The sequence below is a fragment of the Phaethon aethereus genome (assembly GCF_964289735.1).
Source record: "Phaethon aethereus genome assembly, chromosome: 8".
NCBI lineage: Eukaryota > Metazoa > Chordata > Aves > Phaethontiformes > Phaethontidae > Phaethon > Phaethon aethereus.
The window spans coordinates 8970695-8988108 of NC_138584.1; the positions used below are offsets into that span (position 1 = coordinate 8970695).

At 49.1% G+C, this 17414-nt stretch overlaps 1 protein-coding gene across 1 annotated transcript; it reads left to right on the forward strand.

The window, feature by feature from the left end:
* Window positions 1–1690: 1690 nt before the first annotated feature.
* Window positions 1691–4075, forward strand: RGS2 (regulator of G protein signaling 2; the record flags this gene model as incomplete). The annotated part of the gene is made up of 5 exons (XM_082003253.1): window positions 1691–2133; window positions 2498–2599; window positions 2696–2757; window positions 3284–3450; window positions 3881–4075. The coding sequence occupies exons 1-5, from the start codon at window positions 2009–2011 to the stop codon at window positions 4073–4075; spliced, it is 651 nt and encodes a 216-aa protein (XP_081859379.1). The 5' UTR covers window positions 1691–2008.
* Between the last annotated feature and the right edge of the window lie 13339 nt (window positions 4076–17414).

Below are 17414 nucleotides of genomic sequence, written 5' to 3' on the forward strand. Positions count from 1 at the left end.
TTTTTCCACTGCTTAAAGATATTACAATTGTTATAACTAACTTCCTTAACTGGCACTTCCATTTTTACGGGTATCTGAAAGAAGCGATTAAAAAGTTTAAAATAAAAAGTATCAGACAAATACATGATTCATGCTGCAATTTTCCATACGCCGACTACTCCCAACTTTACAACTTGGCAGATGCTGGGAATATCCCAAGTCTATCCTTGCAAGTCTCCTCCAAGAGCATCGAGAAGGCATTTTGTAAGGCTTTAAACATCAGCAGGTTCTCAGGTGTGCTACGGGTAAGCCTCCAAAATATAAACGCTTAACCAAACCTTACCGTAGTCTACTAGACCGAAGTTTTCCGACTCCCACTATTTTCAGGCACTTTTACCCCCAATCACCTTTGAGAATCAAGGTGAAAGAAACCTGAAACTAGGACTGAACATGGGGAAACCTCCTGCCAAGTCAGGTGGAAGGTGAGGATGTACTGTTCTCCTTGCAGAGCATTTGATCCTTTACATAGGCTCTACTTCGGGTAAGGCCCAGGGCTGAGTTCCGACCTGTTATCCTGAGGCAAGGCAGCCTGACCGGGAGGCTGCGTGCCGCCGGTTTTGGGCCTGCAGAGAGCGTCCCCGTCCTGACGCGCGTTACAGGCTGTTCGGCAGCTCCTGCCCAAATCGCTCGCAGCTGCACAGCTCGGCTGGCCCGGGCACTCAGAGCGAGCGACGACGGAAGCGCCTGGCAGCGCGTCGGCACAGCCCCATCCATCCCACGGGCACCGCCTGCCCTGGTCTTCGCTTTTGCAAATGCCCCCTGTAAAGTTTCTGGAACCGATGCTTTTACAGCGCTTAGAGCCGTACCTCTGTTAGTGTTTCCACATTTCCTCCCTCCCGTGGTAACATCCTCATAATAATCTCCCATTAAAAAAATGCATCTGCATTTTTTTGCATATGCAAGACTAAAGAGCTACCGGTTGCAAAAATCATTTGAAGGGATTTGGTAAAATTTAGAGATGGAACTTTATTTTCTTACCAGTCCATCAATATATACTGCAAAGGGCTTTAACAGGCAGCGCTGAAAAGCAGCCCTGTTTAAACGCTTTCACAAATTAAATGGCATTCATTTTCTCCATATACCTCACTTAAAGCAAAATGCCTTTGCACAGCTTTGTGCGTATTCGGCAAGCAGAGAGGCTGTAGGACGAGGGCGATTACCTAAAAGGATCAGGCATTTGGTGCGACACGATTGCGCTGAAGTCAGCCAGTGTTTCGGGAATCGGTCTTGCTGAACACTCCTTTTTACGGCAGAGTACTGTGCAGAGGAAGACACATGCAGAGGAAAGAGCAGAAAAGCAGAGTAGGTTAAAGAGAAACTCACATGATTCCTAAATCCAAATTCTTTGGACATGATCGTCAGGTGGACACTGCCAAGAAGGACCACAGGGCCTTTGCAACGAGCCGAAGGCTGGAGTAACTCATTGCAACTTCAGCTTCGTGTACTGGGAGTAATTTACACAATTCGCTGGTAGGTGGCAACACTACACAGAGACGAAGCACATGTGCAGACAGCTTATTAAAGTGATAAACAGCCCGGCTTCGCCGAGAGGCGGACATCAAAAATACAATGTACTCCAATTTATGGTTACTTCATTTTTTGAAGAAACGTGGCAAAGTCCTTCCTTATCCTTTTTCGTGTACTGGCCACACTTCGAAGTCTGTATTTCTGTAAAAAACGGAAAATAAACCTGCGGAGGAGCAGGCTGCACTTCCGACTGACAGCCTTCCCGGGGCGTCGGTGCGAGCGGCTGAGCGCTGCCCGAGAGGGGGTGAGCGGGGAGGAAAAAATAAAGAAAAAAGAAAGGGAAAACAAGAAAAGAAAGGGAAAAGGAGCCGTAACCCTGGGGGAGGGCACAACTCCCCGCTCGCGCTTACCGGGAGACACCGACCCCCCCGCCCCGCTGCGGGGCCCGCCCGGCCCCGCCCGCCCGGCGGGCTATAAGGGCGGCGGCGCGGCGGCCGCGGCCATGCCCAGCGCCATGCCCGGCGCCATCTTCCTGGCGCTGCAGCCCGGCGGCGGGCGCATGGAGCGGGGCGGGCGCCGGCGCAGCGAGGCGGAGGACGCGGAGAAGGGCCGGGTGAAGCGCACGATGTGAGTGGGTCCCCGCCGCCTGGGAGCGGGGCCGCAGCCCCCGCGCAGGGCCAGGCTCCGGCCGCGGAGCCGGGGCCGCAGCTGGAGGGAGGCGGGCGGCGGGGCTGGTCCGCCAGCGGGAGCGGGGCTCCAGCAGCCTGCCCGCCTCTGCGGCCGTGCCTTGGCTAACGTTAGCCGTGGGCTAGCGGGCAAGTCTGTTGGTTTAAGCGAGGGGAAAAAGAGTTCGCTGTCCTCGGGCAGGTGCTCCGGGCGACTCCGGCACAGGGCTGACAGAAGCCGTCAGGGGAACTTCTGCAGCCTCCGCCAGGCTTTGCGCGGTCGCAAGCCCTTTCATTTTTAACGTGCTGCTGCTTTGTTCCTCCAGCATTAAAGACTGGAAGACGAGGCTGAGCTACTTCCTGCAGAACTCCTCCAATTCTACTAAAATGAAATCTAAGAAAGTGGGGAAACACCGCACCTACTTCAGGTAAGTTACAAGAAGGAGACTTCACTCAAACAAGTGTTTTACAAAACCAGTAAAGCTCGGCCAGTGGAATCTAATGTTCTCCATGTCTTTATGCAGACCTTCCCCTGAAGAAGCCCAGCTGTGGTCAGAAGCTTTTGATGAACTTCTTGCTAATAAATGTAAGTTTGTCTTTAAAAAAATAACATTCAAGAGCAAAGGGATGGTGAAGTTTATGTGTCTGTAGGACAGTGCTGCCTTGCTTATCAGCATTGCACCTTTCTGATGTAAACAGCTGTGATTCTCATCTTGAAAAGTAAATGCTTTAAACTGGTTAAAGCCAAAATTGATAGAAGTATTCTTTTAAAAATATATATAAACTAATAGTAAAACATCAAGGATACTTCAGTATAGTGGAATTTTTTCTGTAACCCTTGTAGTTAAAATCATACCCATCAGCTTGGCTTTGCTCAATGTGAAAAGAGCATTTGTTCACTGCTTAACCAGGACAAATGCATTCAAATAACTTGAAGGATTCTGCAACCCTGAAGCTCAATGATTTTGGTGTTGGAAATTTTTATTGCTATGATGTCCCTGAAAGAACCAGACCAGAACTACAGCAAAATGTTTTGGTAGAAACAGATGTGACCAATGGGTAAAGTCAAGATTCCTGAAATAGTTAATTGACATGTATTTTTCTTGCCCTAGATGGTCTTGCTGCTTTCCGAGCTTTTCTGAAGTCTGAGTACTGCGAAGAGAACATTGAGTTCTGGTTGGCCTGTGAGGACTTCAAGAAAACCAAGTCACCCCAGAAGCTGACATTGAAAGCAAAAAAAATCTACAATGACTTCATTGAAAAGGAGGCTCCCAAAGAGGTAAAGAAAACCTATTTAAGCACAGGTGCTCTGTTCTACAAGTTCTTACAGCCTTTCTTTATTTCTCTGAACTTACTTTTAAGATACAGATGCCAAACTGCATCATATGTGCCTCATTATCTGTGTCAGAACCTAACTCACTCTAACTGCCTTTTCACTGTGCTGGAAAGTGACACAAGCAGTATTCCAGTTTCTATCTTAGCTAGGAACAGTGAACAGCTGCATTTAACACCTGTAAATATTTGAGTTTAGCGTTGAAAGATAGTGTCTCTGAATTTTTTATATTAAAGAAGAGTTTTCTTAAAGGAAATTTCATTATTTTAACCCTGTAATAAGTAGGGTCTTGCCTTTTTTACCTCTTCAGAAATTTTATGGCATATTATACTTACTTAAATTTAGTTCAGAAGTAAATGATTTTTTTTAATTTCAGATAAACATAGACTTCCAAACCAAGAACATGATTGCACAGAATATTCAGGAAGCCACGCATACCTGCTTCAGTGCAGCGCAGAAGAGAGTTTACAGCTTAATGGAGAATAACTCGTACCCACGGTTTTTGGAATCCGAATTCTACCAGGAGCTGTGCAAGAAGACACCCATCACCAGAACAGCCCAGGGTACATGAGTGATGGAGAAGAGCGATGAGAAGCCTCTCGGCTCATGAGGAAGCAAGCCACAGCTCATGGCAGCATCCTGACCCGACAGGCTGAGGTGCAGAGCGCTCAGTCTCTTTGCTGCAGTGCAAGGACAAATACTGACTTTGGTGCAAAGCTGATGGCAAAGAGTGACGCCCTTGGAGAGCGTTCAGGTGACAGCAGAAGCGTGCCGACTGGCTGCTGGCGATGCGCTTCTCTGCGAGCGCTGCAGTGGAAGGTGACTCCATGCATTAGACCCGACGGTACAGAGTAAGAGTCCTTCCGTCACAGCCGAGGTGGTGATGCAGCAGGTCAGAACACAGCTTCCTCCTTGTAAACAGAAGCTTCTCTGTGCGCTTGTGCAGTGCTGGGAACTCGAGTAATCAGTTCTGTATGTATTTTTCCTAAACATCAACCAGTGCTGCTGTCATCAGTGACTGTGGTGTGTTCTGCAAACCGTCTCTAGCCACGAAGAGATGCGCTGGGCTTCTCTGCGACTTCCAGACAGTAGCAGCGCTGTGAAGTGAGGAAGGGGCATAACTCTGTTCCCAGAGGAACAGGTTCTGCAGCTGAAGTATGCAGGGCTGGGCTCCGTCAGCAGCGCTGCACGAGGCCGGGCTGAAGGCAAAACTTGGCCAAGGCGAACAGGAGCTGTATAGTATTATATTTATGTGGATTATGATTGTATTGAATGTTGCAATAATGTCATAATTCTGTCTTCAGGACAGCAAGCTTCAGTGAAGTCCCTTACTGTTTTTAATAAAGTATTTTGATACAAAGCTGCTTTTGTTGCTTAACTTACATTGCACACAGGGATGTATACTGTCTGGCACTTAACTCCAGAGCACTGAGACAAGGAGTCCTGGGCATGATCTTAGTAGGCCTAATTTTAAAGTAGTTAGTTCTTAGTCTACCAGGCAAGGCTTTGCTTTGTAACAGAAAAAAAAAATCTTAAGAGCTTAATGGGGGAGACTTACTCCATCTTCACCACCTCCATGAAACCAGTCTCTAAGACAGTGCAAGACCCATGACAGACCAACTAGAAAGCACCAGCATTGCTGCTGCGGGTCATGGGATGCTTTTTGGAATACAGGCACCTGTACCACACTCCCTCCTGCTCAAGACCTCTGCTTCAAAGAGCTTTAGTATCAGGCTGAGGAACCCCTCCAGAGTCAGTAGAAGTAATATTACAATAAAAGCACCTGACTCCCTGTTAGATGAGTACTCCTTAGGGGGAACAGATACTTGTCAGCATTATTCCATGTCAATTTTTCTAACTGACAATTTCCAAAACTGTTCCACAGTTGCAAGCCCTAATTTGTTAGTTTTGGGCCCTGAGGTCCTGGCTCCTGCTATTTTGACTCCACTGTCCACATTACAGCTTTAATTGTTCAGTCTACTTCTATCCACAGCCGTCACTTCTATCACAGTCCAACTGTCCAAGCATCAAGAAAATTCTAACTACATGATTCTCCATTTCAATTACACATGCACAGACCATTCAAAAGCAACTACTTCATGAACACACACACATACTGCAGGATATATAGCAGTGTGTATATATGTGTACACACACAGATGAGCAGCAAATAGCCCCCGCTTTGATACAGCGCCAGAAATGGGGCTGTGTAAGCCAACTCACACAGCTAAACTTGCCAATCAGTTAAGTCCACATAAGACAAGCACAGGAGAAAATGCACCCAAATAGTTTACTGTAACACAAAGGGGTTTTTTTCTACCTAGGAAAAACATATTTGGGCTGATATTTTGTTAGATTACAAAAGCAATTAATTTGAAGAGCATAAAAATAGCCAGAACTATACCTATTAATGACTCAGAGCCAGGGCAGGAATAATTCCATGAAGCTTCATTGGCTTCAGTGAAGCTGCATTAATATGTGCCAGTTTGGGATGTGGTAATTAACCACTGCTGGTGTCTGGTTTCAGGGAAAGACACATTTGTAGTTTCAGCAGGTGCCAGAACTACTTCGAGCACAGTTTGTAGTTGAGGGGGGAAGTTAGGTGGGGCTGTTAGGCAGGGCATCACTGCCTGAGGGCTGTTCTTGTATATTTTTAAGATGGCAGTCATGAGCATTGGTCTTGAGGAAGCCTGTGCAGGCAGCTCGGTAGCTTCCACAGAGCATGCCGCCGGGGCAGCAAACCAACCGAGCCATGCCGCGTCCCCGGTGCGGTCTGTCCGCGGCGTCCGAGCGCCCTGCTTCCAAGGCTGAGCTTTGCAGCAAAACAGCTTGGTGTATCAACAGCAAAAAAAGAATTTAAAGAAAATACACCTTGCTTTTAGTGAAATACAACACATCCGTGCATACAACATCCTTTCCAATTATTGCTTTTCCAGTTTTGGTAAGAGTCCTGTTTTCCCAGCTCCCAGGGGTAAGCGTCACCAGAAATGAGGGCACTACAGGTATGTCGGGAGTGTTGCAACCCAAAAGATCGCTACGAACATTTCCTGGAGAAATACAAAACCACCGATTGCTTTAAGAGCTGCTCCTTCCATGCTCCGGGCAGCCTTACAGCTTCAGCTAAAGTTGGTACTCTGGTATCAGTATCTAATGGCAACAAATAATAAACTGCTCGTTCCTCCACAGCCCAGCCAGACAGTCCTCGCTCCCACGCTGGTCCCGCCGGGCTGCGCACAGCCAGGCTCGCCGCCGCGGCGGCGGAAAGGCCGGTCTGGGTCCCATCAGGTTGTAAAACTGGTCCAGCCCATATCCCTGTGGACAGCCACCTGGGCAGGAAAATAAGGAGAAGGGATCCACATTCCAGGAATGGTAGCTGCAAAGGAGCAGGGGTCCTGAACAAGTCTGTAATGGAACGTAGCCTTTTTAGAGAAAGAACCTCCTGCAAGAAGCTGACGACAGCGAGAAGCAGACACCTCCGGAGGGCAGCAGGGAGGAAGGCACCTCAGCGCCCATGGCTCCAGCCTGGAGCTGCACAGCAGGTCCTTGCCGATCCCAAGAAAGTCAGTGCCAGTTCACGCACTGCCAACACGGCTGATGTTGGCGTGCAGAGCCTGGGGAACCTAGGCTTGCCAAAAAACACCAGCAAATCTGGAGTAAAGGCAACTTTGAACTGTCCACCTATCACTGTTTTTAAACCACAGTCTCACAACATTTGGTACCTTTATTAGCTGCTGGAGGCGAGGGATTTCCCCCTGCTTTCATATCACAAAAAAATACATTGCTCACCCTTATGATTATGAAGAAAAATCTGAAATGGCAACTGGAGAATCCCTAGTACTTCCCCAAACCAGAACTTAATGCAAAGACCATGCAGTCATTTAAAAAAAACAAAATACCTAATTTTCTAAGTCAGTCTCATGTTTTTGAGAAACCAGGTCATAAGTTTCAGCTGTCTGGATCAGGCAACAGCTTGGTTTTTTTAAAGGCTTGCGCTGACACTGCAGCATAGGGCAATCTGAAGGAGAGTCCTCCATGCTATCAAGAAGGCAACAGGTAAAGTAATCTCCTAGAATCCAAAACGAAAACAGCCGACCCTCGGCAAGTTCCCTCTGTCCCAGAGGCTGGAGAGGACCTCCGAGAACAGGCTGAGCTCAACGGCGATCCTGACTCACCACTCCAGTCAGACGGGAAAGCAGTGCCACTCAGTAAACAAATGGCAATGCACTGCTCTTGCTCTGTGTACTTATGTATTGTGGCTGAAAAGTGTACCAAGACTATAAATAAAATCAGCATTTCCACTGGAAATTGCAGATCTCCCTTTGGAGAAGGGGACACTAATGATGGTTTAAAGGCTTTATAGGCACACATACATGTGGATGGAAGGGTTTCTTGGATAAGACTTCATAACCTGGCAACTTGCATGGAGCAGAAAAGTGACCTTTAGAAGTAGTTTTAGGATCTTCATGGATTTTTTTGGGGGGGAGGAGGGGAGTTTGACTTACTGTGATTCAAGCAGGAAAAACTGGTTGGAACCTGGGACAGCATCCCAAATTCAGGTTCCTTCAGGTGGAAAAAGACCACCAATGGCTCCTCCTCATCCCACCAGCACAGCAATACCTAATGTCTCTACTAGTTCATGTATGTCAGGCACAAGCTACCAGGCAAGGCTACTACATCAACCCAAGGTCCATCCCAGAGACAGAGCTGGCAACAGACCTACCTGCAATAGAGGTCCTTGATCCATTCAGGAGAGCAAACTAGATATGAGGTTGCACCTACAGCACAGCTCAGGGGAAAGACACAACCCTTAAGGCTGAGCTTAAATGGAGTCCCGGCCGATGGGCTCCAGGTGTGGGTGGGGACCCCGGTGGGGCTTTTTAAAGGGCAATTAAAGCCATCAGTGCCCTCAGGGTCCTGACACAAATATGAAGGAGCCCTTTTCTGGGGGCTACTGTGCTATGGGACATACCCATATGTATATACCCCATATGGGCCTGTCAGCTCATGACCCCAAAGCAGTCTGAATTTTTGAGGAGGCTCTGCGGTAGGATTTGCGGTGAACAGCCTCAGCAATGAGGCTTGGGCAGTTCTGTAGGTGGGCTAACTGGCATTATTCTAAGTGCTGTAACTGGGAGATGATGGCTGGCCAGCACCATTTCCACCCTGGGAAAATAGTCCCCCTGTTATCTTACGTAGGAGTTTAAAATGTGAGTCCTTTGGCGATCTTTCATTAAAATAATCATTTAGATCAGAGTTTCCGACAGCTACAAAGTACCCATGAGCAGCAATTAAATTGTGTTCCATTAAAAATATTAAATATTCCATTCAAGATAATCTAATTGACAGAAATTAGTACTTATGTTCCCCAGCCAGTTTTCCCACTTGGAATGGAATAAGCTGTGTTTCTGCGTTACGGATTTAGACCAGAGAGCAACTCCGTGGCTTCTTGGATGGGAGCCTGACTTTGGGCTTTCGGGGGATGTGGTACTAATATAATATTTATAGGGCTCGGAAAGTCGGCTGTCCGATATGGAAAAGGCACTCGGGAGCAGAGCGGGCTGTTTATTTAGCTGGTGTGTTCCTTCGCCTCCGTGGATGTCCGAGGGAGATGGAAATTACAGGAGCGTGGCAGGGCACGTGCGTCGCAGAGGGGTAGCGAGGAGCTGTGCGAGCTCCCGCCCGCTTCAGCTACTGCTTTTAAAGGCCGACAGCATCGAGCCTTTGGCTGGGACAAGCCGGAGATTATGGGGCTGGAGCTCGGGAGGCGAAGGGGCGTCGGGGGGAGCGACCCCCGCCGTCCTGGGGCCACCGCAGCTGCGGCACGTGCGGATGTCGGAGGCGTCCCCCGCTCTCAGCAGGCTTCGTACCGCGTCAGAGAGATTATCTGTCGCGTGCGGCTGCCCTCCCTGGCGCCCGCCCAGCCTGGCTGCGTCTGTGTGCGAAGCTGAGCCGGCCCCTGACTCGGCTGCGGTGGGTTCCTGCTGTTTGCTCCCCCCGATACCCACTGTGGGCTGGGACCAGGCGTGCGAGCGAGGGGGGAATGACGGCCGGGCAGGCCAGGACCCTTCCAGCCACCTTCGGTGCCATCGGCAGACCGAAACCTCGCTTTTGCCCCGCGTCCTCCCTGCAGGCTGCGGGGGTTTGGAGCAGGGTCCTTCTGTTGTCAAAAGGAGGGGTCAGCTCGCTTGGCAGCAGCGGCCCTTCGAGATGAAAGTGCCGGATAACCGCGGAGCGTAAATGGGTCACAGCTGAAAGCTGAGGAAAAGATCAGCCGTGACCTTAGAATCGGATAGTCACGGAGCCTTATGGAGGGCAGGGGGGAGTGACATAGTTACATGATCCCACTGGCTGCATTTTTATGATGCTGTGGAGATCACACTTGTTTCAACAGGCTAAGGGCTGTATGAACACATAGGTAGCTATTGCAAATGTACCGAATTTTCCCAATAAAGCCTCTCGGCTTCATCTTTTTAGAGGGAAAAACAAGGCGCTCTACAGAGCTGGTTGTGGAAGAGGTTGGGGTATCCTAACACAAAGGGACCAAATTCATTTTCAGCTGAAATTCTGACAACTAGGTTATGTCTCTAGAGAGACGTGTACAAATTAGGGCCACGTCTGTCGTTCTGAGGAGCTCACTAAGCCAGGAGTCAGCTCAGCATCCATACAGCTCTTTCCGTAAGTCAGCGAGGAAGGAACAGCGGATGCGTCTTGTGCCAGCACTAAAGCACCAATATGCTACATCGCCCTCTCCGTTTACCTACGACTAACATTTGGTAACTGCTCACTGGCCCCGGGCTCCCAACCCCGATAGCAGCTGTCAATCACCCCTGCGGGTGCTGTAGAAATGCTGCGGTAGCCCCCAGGACTCTCTGCTGTATGTATGCTTTATTAATGCCGAGAAGCTCAAATCCTTGGCGGTTACTTGCCATTGACTGGCAAGTGGAATGTTCCCAGTGCCTGGAACAGTCCATGTGGCAAAGGTTTTTTTTAGAGCGATTTCCCAAAGGCTCAGAGGCCCCTGTGGGTCTCTCGCTGGGTTAAGTGCGCTCTGTGCCTCGGAGCTGCCTGGAGGGTCTGTTGGTGCTGCAAAACAACATAATGGCTCATGATAATTAAGCTGGGGAGCGGCACAGTCTGCCAGCAGGCAGATTTGGAAAGAGGTGGATACAAGTGTGAGAACAGTACTGGGCATCAGCCTTCATATGGTCATTGAAAATTGGATCCTAGGACAGTTCCCAGCTAAGCTGAGCTTCACTCGGCCACAGAGACCCTCCTGACGCTGGCAGTGGTCACCGAGCGCCAGCCTTTGCTCTGGGCCTTAAAAAGTTCACGTCCAGAACGGGGCAGTGGGATTTGGACATTTAATACCTAGGAAACAAACAGATCATCTTCCTGGAGATCAGCATTTTAGCCAACATTCCTTCTCCATTTCACTCCCCCCATCCAAGTATTTCTTCCCCACCGTCTAAAACGTTACAGTTGAAGCCGTTTGGCTCTGAGGAAATAGGAGAGTACACAATTTTTACGAAGTGTGGTGTTCTGAAACACATACACGCTTGTAAACAATTTCTCCTTTTGCATGTTTCCTTACAAAAACAAAAAATTACAATGGCATAAGCCCACTGTGCTCTGGAACAAGCAGGCTTTGCACACTGAAGGGTCGCTTCTCTCTTGGCATCCTCATGCGCTGTAACTTCTGGAGAAGCTCCCTACACCACACGTACAAAAACTTTTGCAAATCTCTTTGTATTTTATTCTCAAGGCTGCTAATTATGAGGGAACCTCCTGAAAGTGGCCCCTAAGTGCCTTCTCTTTTCATGGCTGGAACCAGAAGAAATAAATTTCTTAATCAGCTCTACCGGCCACCAGAAAACAGTTATTCTCTTTCGGTAATTTCACTCTTGTGAGCAAACCAAACATTTATCTGGGCAACGAATTGATGACAACATCTAGTATCGAGAGGAGCACCAAGCAGCACCCAGCGAATGCACCTGCCCTGCAATGTTCCTGTCGTATTTAACCCAGAGTAATTATTATGAAACCAAGTTGCCAATTAGACGAGTGGCAGAATGATACATTAGGAAAGATTAAACGGAGATCCTCAGCTTTGTGTAGCCATCCAGAGCACCCAGAAGCCCTCAGCTAGTGCCGTGCGACCGAAACAGCCAAGCAGGGAGTGTGCCTATAATCGGGCTGTAATAGCCAGCTCCCGAAAGTGGCACCGAGAGTCCCCAGAGTAAGGTGAGCCTCTCTGAAGCAGCACTCCAGTAGGCACCAGCACGTGTTTAGAACAAAAGTATGACTCCAGCCCAGCAGTCCGGTGTAATTACAGGAGTGCTGGGATCGAAGAGACGAACGAGAAGCGCCCTTGGCGTGGGAAGTGGCTTCCCTAGAGAAGACAGAGCATGCCGTCGGGGCAGACGCGTGGCAGGCAGCGTGGTCAAAGCAGGACGTTGTAGAGGGGCTGGCTGGCCACAGAGCAAACCTGCCAAGCGTTTGCTTCAGCCACGGGAATCGCCACCGAGCGAAGGTTTCAGTGGGGCGGGAGAGTCGTCCCCGATGAATGAGTAGGGACGCAGAGGGGGGTCCGTGTTGAGCGTATTTTCCACCAGGAATTAGTAAGTAACGATGGTGGCAGTCACTAACAAGGCGACCGGTTAGGAAAGAACGTCCAACGGCAGCAGCAGCTCCTCTGAGCCAGCGCAGGCTGCCAGCGCCGCGGCCCTGGGGGGAAGACTGGGCTCAGGCAGGCGCTGCTGGTGGCAACGCCGGGACCGGGAATCGATGCCGCCAGAAACAACCAAATACGAGGGGAACAAAGTACTATTTACAGGCAAAGAACCTGTCAGCTTGCAGGGTTTGCATGAGGTTTTGGTGCTGTCAACAGCAGAGGAGCGCGGATGAAATGTCAGCAAGGAAGCGCGGGTGTAGCTTCAGGTGGGAGATACTCCCCGCTCCGACCGAGAGGGGCCGGCAGACGCAGCGCTGCCCGCGCTCCCCGAGGACAGAAATAATGCAGCTGCTTTGCTGCTTTACTGACAACGCAGCACAGCTTGTGCCTGGGGGAGTTCATGCGGCCCAAGTTACTTTTTCCTGGAACAAGCCACTTGTAGAACCGATATAACCGCAAATGGACACGCAGGGTTATTTTAACAGCAGCTTACCAAAACCGGCCACATTTGGATGGCCTTTTTTTAAATCTCACCTTGCTGCTAACATGCATATTGAAGGACCTTGAGCAACATGGCCGGCTGGGTGGCAGCTGTTGGGTCGCATCCTGCTCGTCCCCGCCGGGGCGCAGGCCGTGCCTCTCTGGGACAGCAGCAGCACCCCTCAGTGCGCTTTCCATCAGGTGTTGCTAGCAGCGAGGATTCAGGGGATTTTGCTCAGACGGATGAAGGACGTGCTTCTGGCGTTACGCGTCGGTGTGACGTACCGGCGCCGGCTGCTTTCCCGGGAAGGAGCTGCCCCGCTCCCTCCCCGTCCCCGCTCCCGGCACGTCCCTCGCATCTGCTGTAGCAGCTGTGCAGCTGCGGCGGGGCTGGACGAGCAAGCTGGTCCGGCAGGAAATTTTTCTTTTTTTGGCGCATTTGTTTTCCATGGGATCAGATCGCCAACCCAACCCGCCCCGCAGCCCCCAGACGCCGGATGAGGGCGATGATGGGGAAGAGAGGAGCACGCCGGCGGGCCCACAGCCCGAGGTACAGGCCGGTGGGGCTGACAGACCGTGCGGCTCAAGGCCCTCGTCACTCTTCTGTCATACTTTCCCCTTCGCACGCCTCCTCCTCCTCCGCCTCCGCCTCCGCCTGCCTCTGGCACGTACCAGCCTCTTGGCGAGGAATGCCATTCATCTGGAAGCGGCACTGCTGACCTTCTGCCCCTCCCTCCTCGGGACCCCAGCCAGGCCGCTCGCGTCGCAGCGCACCAGGAGACGTTCCGAGTCTGCGGGAGCCGCGGTCGCGGCGATGCCCAGCTGGGGAAGCGGCACCTTGGGCTGGTCATTGGGAAAGGGAAGGGCTCGCTGGCTGGTTTAACGTCCGACAAACGGCTTCACGTCACAGGTCACCTGAATACCTGCCGACGCCGGTCAGCCTTGTTGGGAGGTCCAAGGGTCAGTTACGGCCTGAAAATAATTTTAGTACATTGGCAACGTGACTTGATCTGAGTCATTGGCACAATCCAAATGGGCGAAAGCGTAAATGGACAAAGCTGCTCAACGCCGTCGTTTTCCAAAAGCGGCTTAGCGGATTGCCAGACGGAGCTAGAACAGCAGTGGTGCAGATTTGTATCTTCCAGCAGCTCATCTTCATGTGTTTAGTGGCTTTGCAGCGACAAGCGCTGGTTCCAGAATAAGTGAACCCCATGCTGTTATGGAATAGGGAACACTGTCTGCAAGTACTGTACGGATTTTTATAAGGCAAATGTCAGATTGAATAACTCCTTGCTAGAAATCCATTGCTAGGAGCCAGTTTTTCCAGCAATTAAGGTAGCCAACTGCATCTGCTGGTTCCTACAGTATTCCAATAGCACCAGAGTGATCTCTTCCCTAATTAGGATCAGACTGACTTAATCAAGAATTCAGTATATTTGAGATGAGGGTTAGTTTTAACTTAGATTGTCGACCCTTCTTTCTTACGGAATAGTTTACAAATATTCTCCCCCTCTCGCGCACTACCGGTAACAGAGAAAATGATTTACTGGAGACAGGCACAACTCCGCAGCAGCAGCTGAAGCTGTTGTTACTACTGACTGCATGGCCCTTCTGCTGCTACCAGCTTACGCTTTGACTACGGTCAAACCAACCAATTCCAATTAAAGCAAGAACTTTAACGGTTCTTGCTTGAACATCTTCAGCTTTCACCTAAAACTTGCTAAAGCTTCATTCAAAATTTATTCGGAGTACGTATTTGTTTCTAAGTAACCCATAGCTCCTGGTTTAATCTCTCCCAAAGAGGCGGGGGGTGCATTACTCGCCGGTAAGGATCAAGCGAGGAAGCGCTGTGATTGACCCCTGCTGCAGTTTCGGAAACGCCAAAATACTCGGCGAAGTTGACGTAGCAGGTTATTTCCCTTTCCCAGACTCTGATGTCTGATGATAATTATTTCTATTCCTGCAGTCTTCTCTGATTCCACAACTACTGTTTCTATTTACTGCCATAGCTGCAGTATTGCAAAACTCAGGGAATCCTTTTCACCCACATTTCCTCTTTGCCAGGAGTAAATGAAGGCAGCGATGTCCAATGTCTTTTTTTCTCCATCATCTTTTCTACATAAAATCAAACAGATCTATCCTTGGTCACCGAAAGCTGGATCCAGGGGACAGAAAATAACTGTGAGGTGACCTTGGAGCCAGGTTTCTGCTTTGAAATGCCTTTAAAGTGTAGCTTTTCCGTGTCACCGAACAGTCACCGGTTACTGACGGGCGCGTCTTGAGCCGCGTGCCAGCAGCACAACTTCCCTTCCATTAACCCCCGCAGCAGCCGCTCTCCTCCCTGGGGGAGCACCATCGCGGGTGCGTTTTCCAAAAACATTCCTCGCGCAGCCAGCATTTACATTTCCGATGAACGTCGCACAAGAAGCCGGGTGTGTCTGAAACCAAGCTGGTGTTGGAAGCCCAGCCAACATCGCGGCAGTCGAGTCACACCTGCAGTAATGCCGGCTTGCTTGCTTTCGGGGTGAGGATCAAGCCCTCCAAGACCTACAGCTCTGCTTAAAGGTCTCTCCTTCAAAAATTGCCCTCACTTCTGCCGATACGAAAGGCTAACTGGTGTAGCTCTTGGTTTAGACCCAAAATAAAGCGCAGTGAAGTACCCCTGCACTCTGTAGGTGGTTAGAAGCATTTTTCTTTCTGACTGGTGTTAGATAATATATCCAAGTTATTGATTAGTAGCTAGATCCAGTGCAAAGGGAAATCATCCCATTTACTTCAAGGACTGACCATACTTTCCTACCTATCACTTGGTGCTTAGATAGGAGTTACTGTCTTTAAAGACTGATTAAAAAGTAAACACTTACTAATATTAAAATGATATATATGAAGTAACAAATGTGTTGAATAAATAGATATTCTGAGAGTTCAGCCTCTCAGAAAAGCCTGAAATTCAAACCAAGCAATCAGCCACAGAAGCATTAACTTCATCCTTTCTCTTTGCTCCATGTGAGGCCTCGTCTGTATGAGGATTTTGTAAGACTGCAGAAAAATACAGCAAGGAAGATTTAAATCTTTTTTTTTTTTAAACTGAAACTGTTAAGACATGAAAATTGAGGAATTACAATACTGTGTGTTAGGAAAGCCACAAGAATGGTCAAAAGAAAGAAAAGCAAAAGAAATATACTAGTTCAATTAGCTTAAAATTCTTTGATCTTCAAGATTAATCAGCGCTAGTTTAGGGAAAAAAGTAACAGCCTGAACATAAAAGGGAGGGTTTTTTCTGTATCACTGGCCATAACTATTGCACTAGGCTCTGGGCCACTAATTTTAAGTTCATTAGGCGTGTGTGCAGACTGCAGTCAAAGCTGTGACTTCAAACTCTAAGTCTTGTAGAAGAACCTGCCACGTTTTGGGCGCAGGTCCGGAGGCGGGTGAGGGGGCAGCCCCGGCAGCGGGGGCAGCCTCTTGCTTCGCACTTTTCCTCCTGCCCCTGGAGCAGCCCCAGGCTGTTAGAAAGCTTTTCCCTCTCAGCTACCCGCTGTTAGCAGCCAACATCAGCTTTCCAGCTCTGCAGTTTTCTGTCTTTGCTTCCAGAAAAATATTTGCCGAGAAGCGCTGCCGGAAAAATTGTGACCGTGTTTAATAACAACGACCGTTTTGGGAGGAGATGAGTGACGAGAACATCTTCCAGCCTCCCTGATGCCCGTCCCCTGTGTGGGGAACGCGGGGAACTGGAGCCGAGAAACCTCATTTTGTGAAATAGCCTGGATTTTGGGGACACATTTAAAGACATGAGGAAATGCACCCTGGCTTAGGCTCGGTTCTGGCACGCTTTTGTTAAAACAAAGGGAAGTTATTGCTGTATCTTTCTTGCTTCTCAAACTGAAAACAGGCCTGTCACTCCAAAGGCGATTCTGATCTAAACAGAATACAAGATTTTGCAAAAAAAAAAGATGGTTGGTCTAAAGATCGGCCTTTATAAATGCCGGTGTAATAGAAATTTTGACTTTTCTCTTTGAAAATATCCTTCGTGGTTCTTTAGTCTGGGAAAATATGAAGCAATTCAATGAGGTTACAGCGATGCTTCGGTTTACTGGAAAAGAAAAGGTTTTAATTCTTTCCACAGTTCCATTAAACATTTTCTTCACAGGAGAATGTGTTGGAATAGTTAATGTGGAATAAAATATTCCACGGTACCCAGCCCAGGATAGAAATATTCATATGCTGGTACCCAGTTGTCTTTTTCTTACTTAGTTTAGCCCATTTGGGGAATTATATTAAGCTAAAACGGACTTTCATTTGCGATGAAGTTCCAGGAACAGAGACGTCCAGGAATCATTTTAAACAAACCTGAGCTAACTCCAGAGCAATTTCCTAACACTGGGTCTTATTTTATTGCCATACGTTACTGGGAGGAGATGGAAAATATGGAGACGCACAAAATCCCCGGACAACATCAGAACAGCCTTCAAAAGCAATTTTGGCTCCCTGGACTCCCGCTGCCTTCCGCAGCGAGTGCTTAAGAAAAATCCCATTACTGCATTGGACAACTTTCCCTTTCAGAGATTTGCTTCCCACGGAAAAGCCCATGGGAACAAGATGACGAGCGGAAAGACCCGGATTGCAAAATCGGATCCACGCTCATCTCCCTGCCGGGCCGGGAGCTGGCGGAGGGTCCGTCCTCGGGAAGGACTTCACACCTTGTTCCCCGACAGCCAGTTTTAAGTGGGTTTAGTACTTTAAGCTAAGAAAAAAAGGT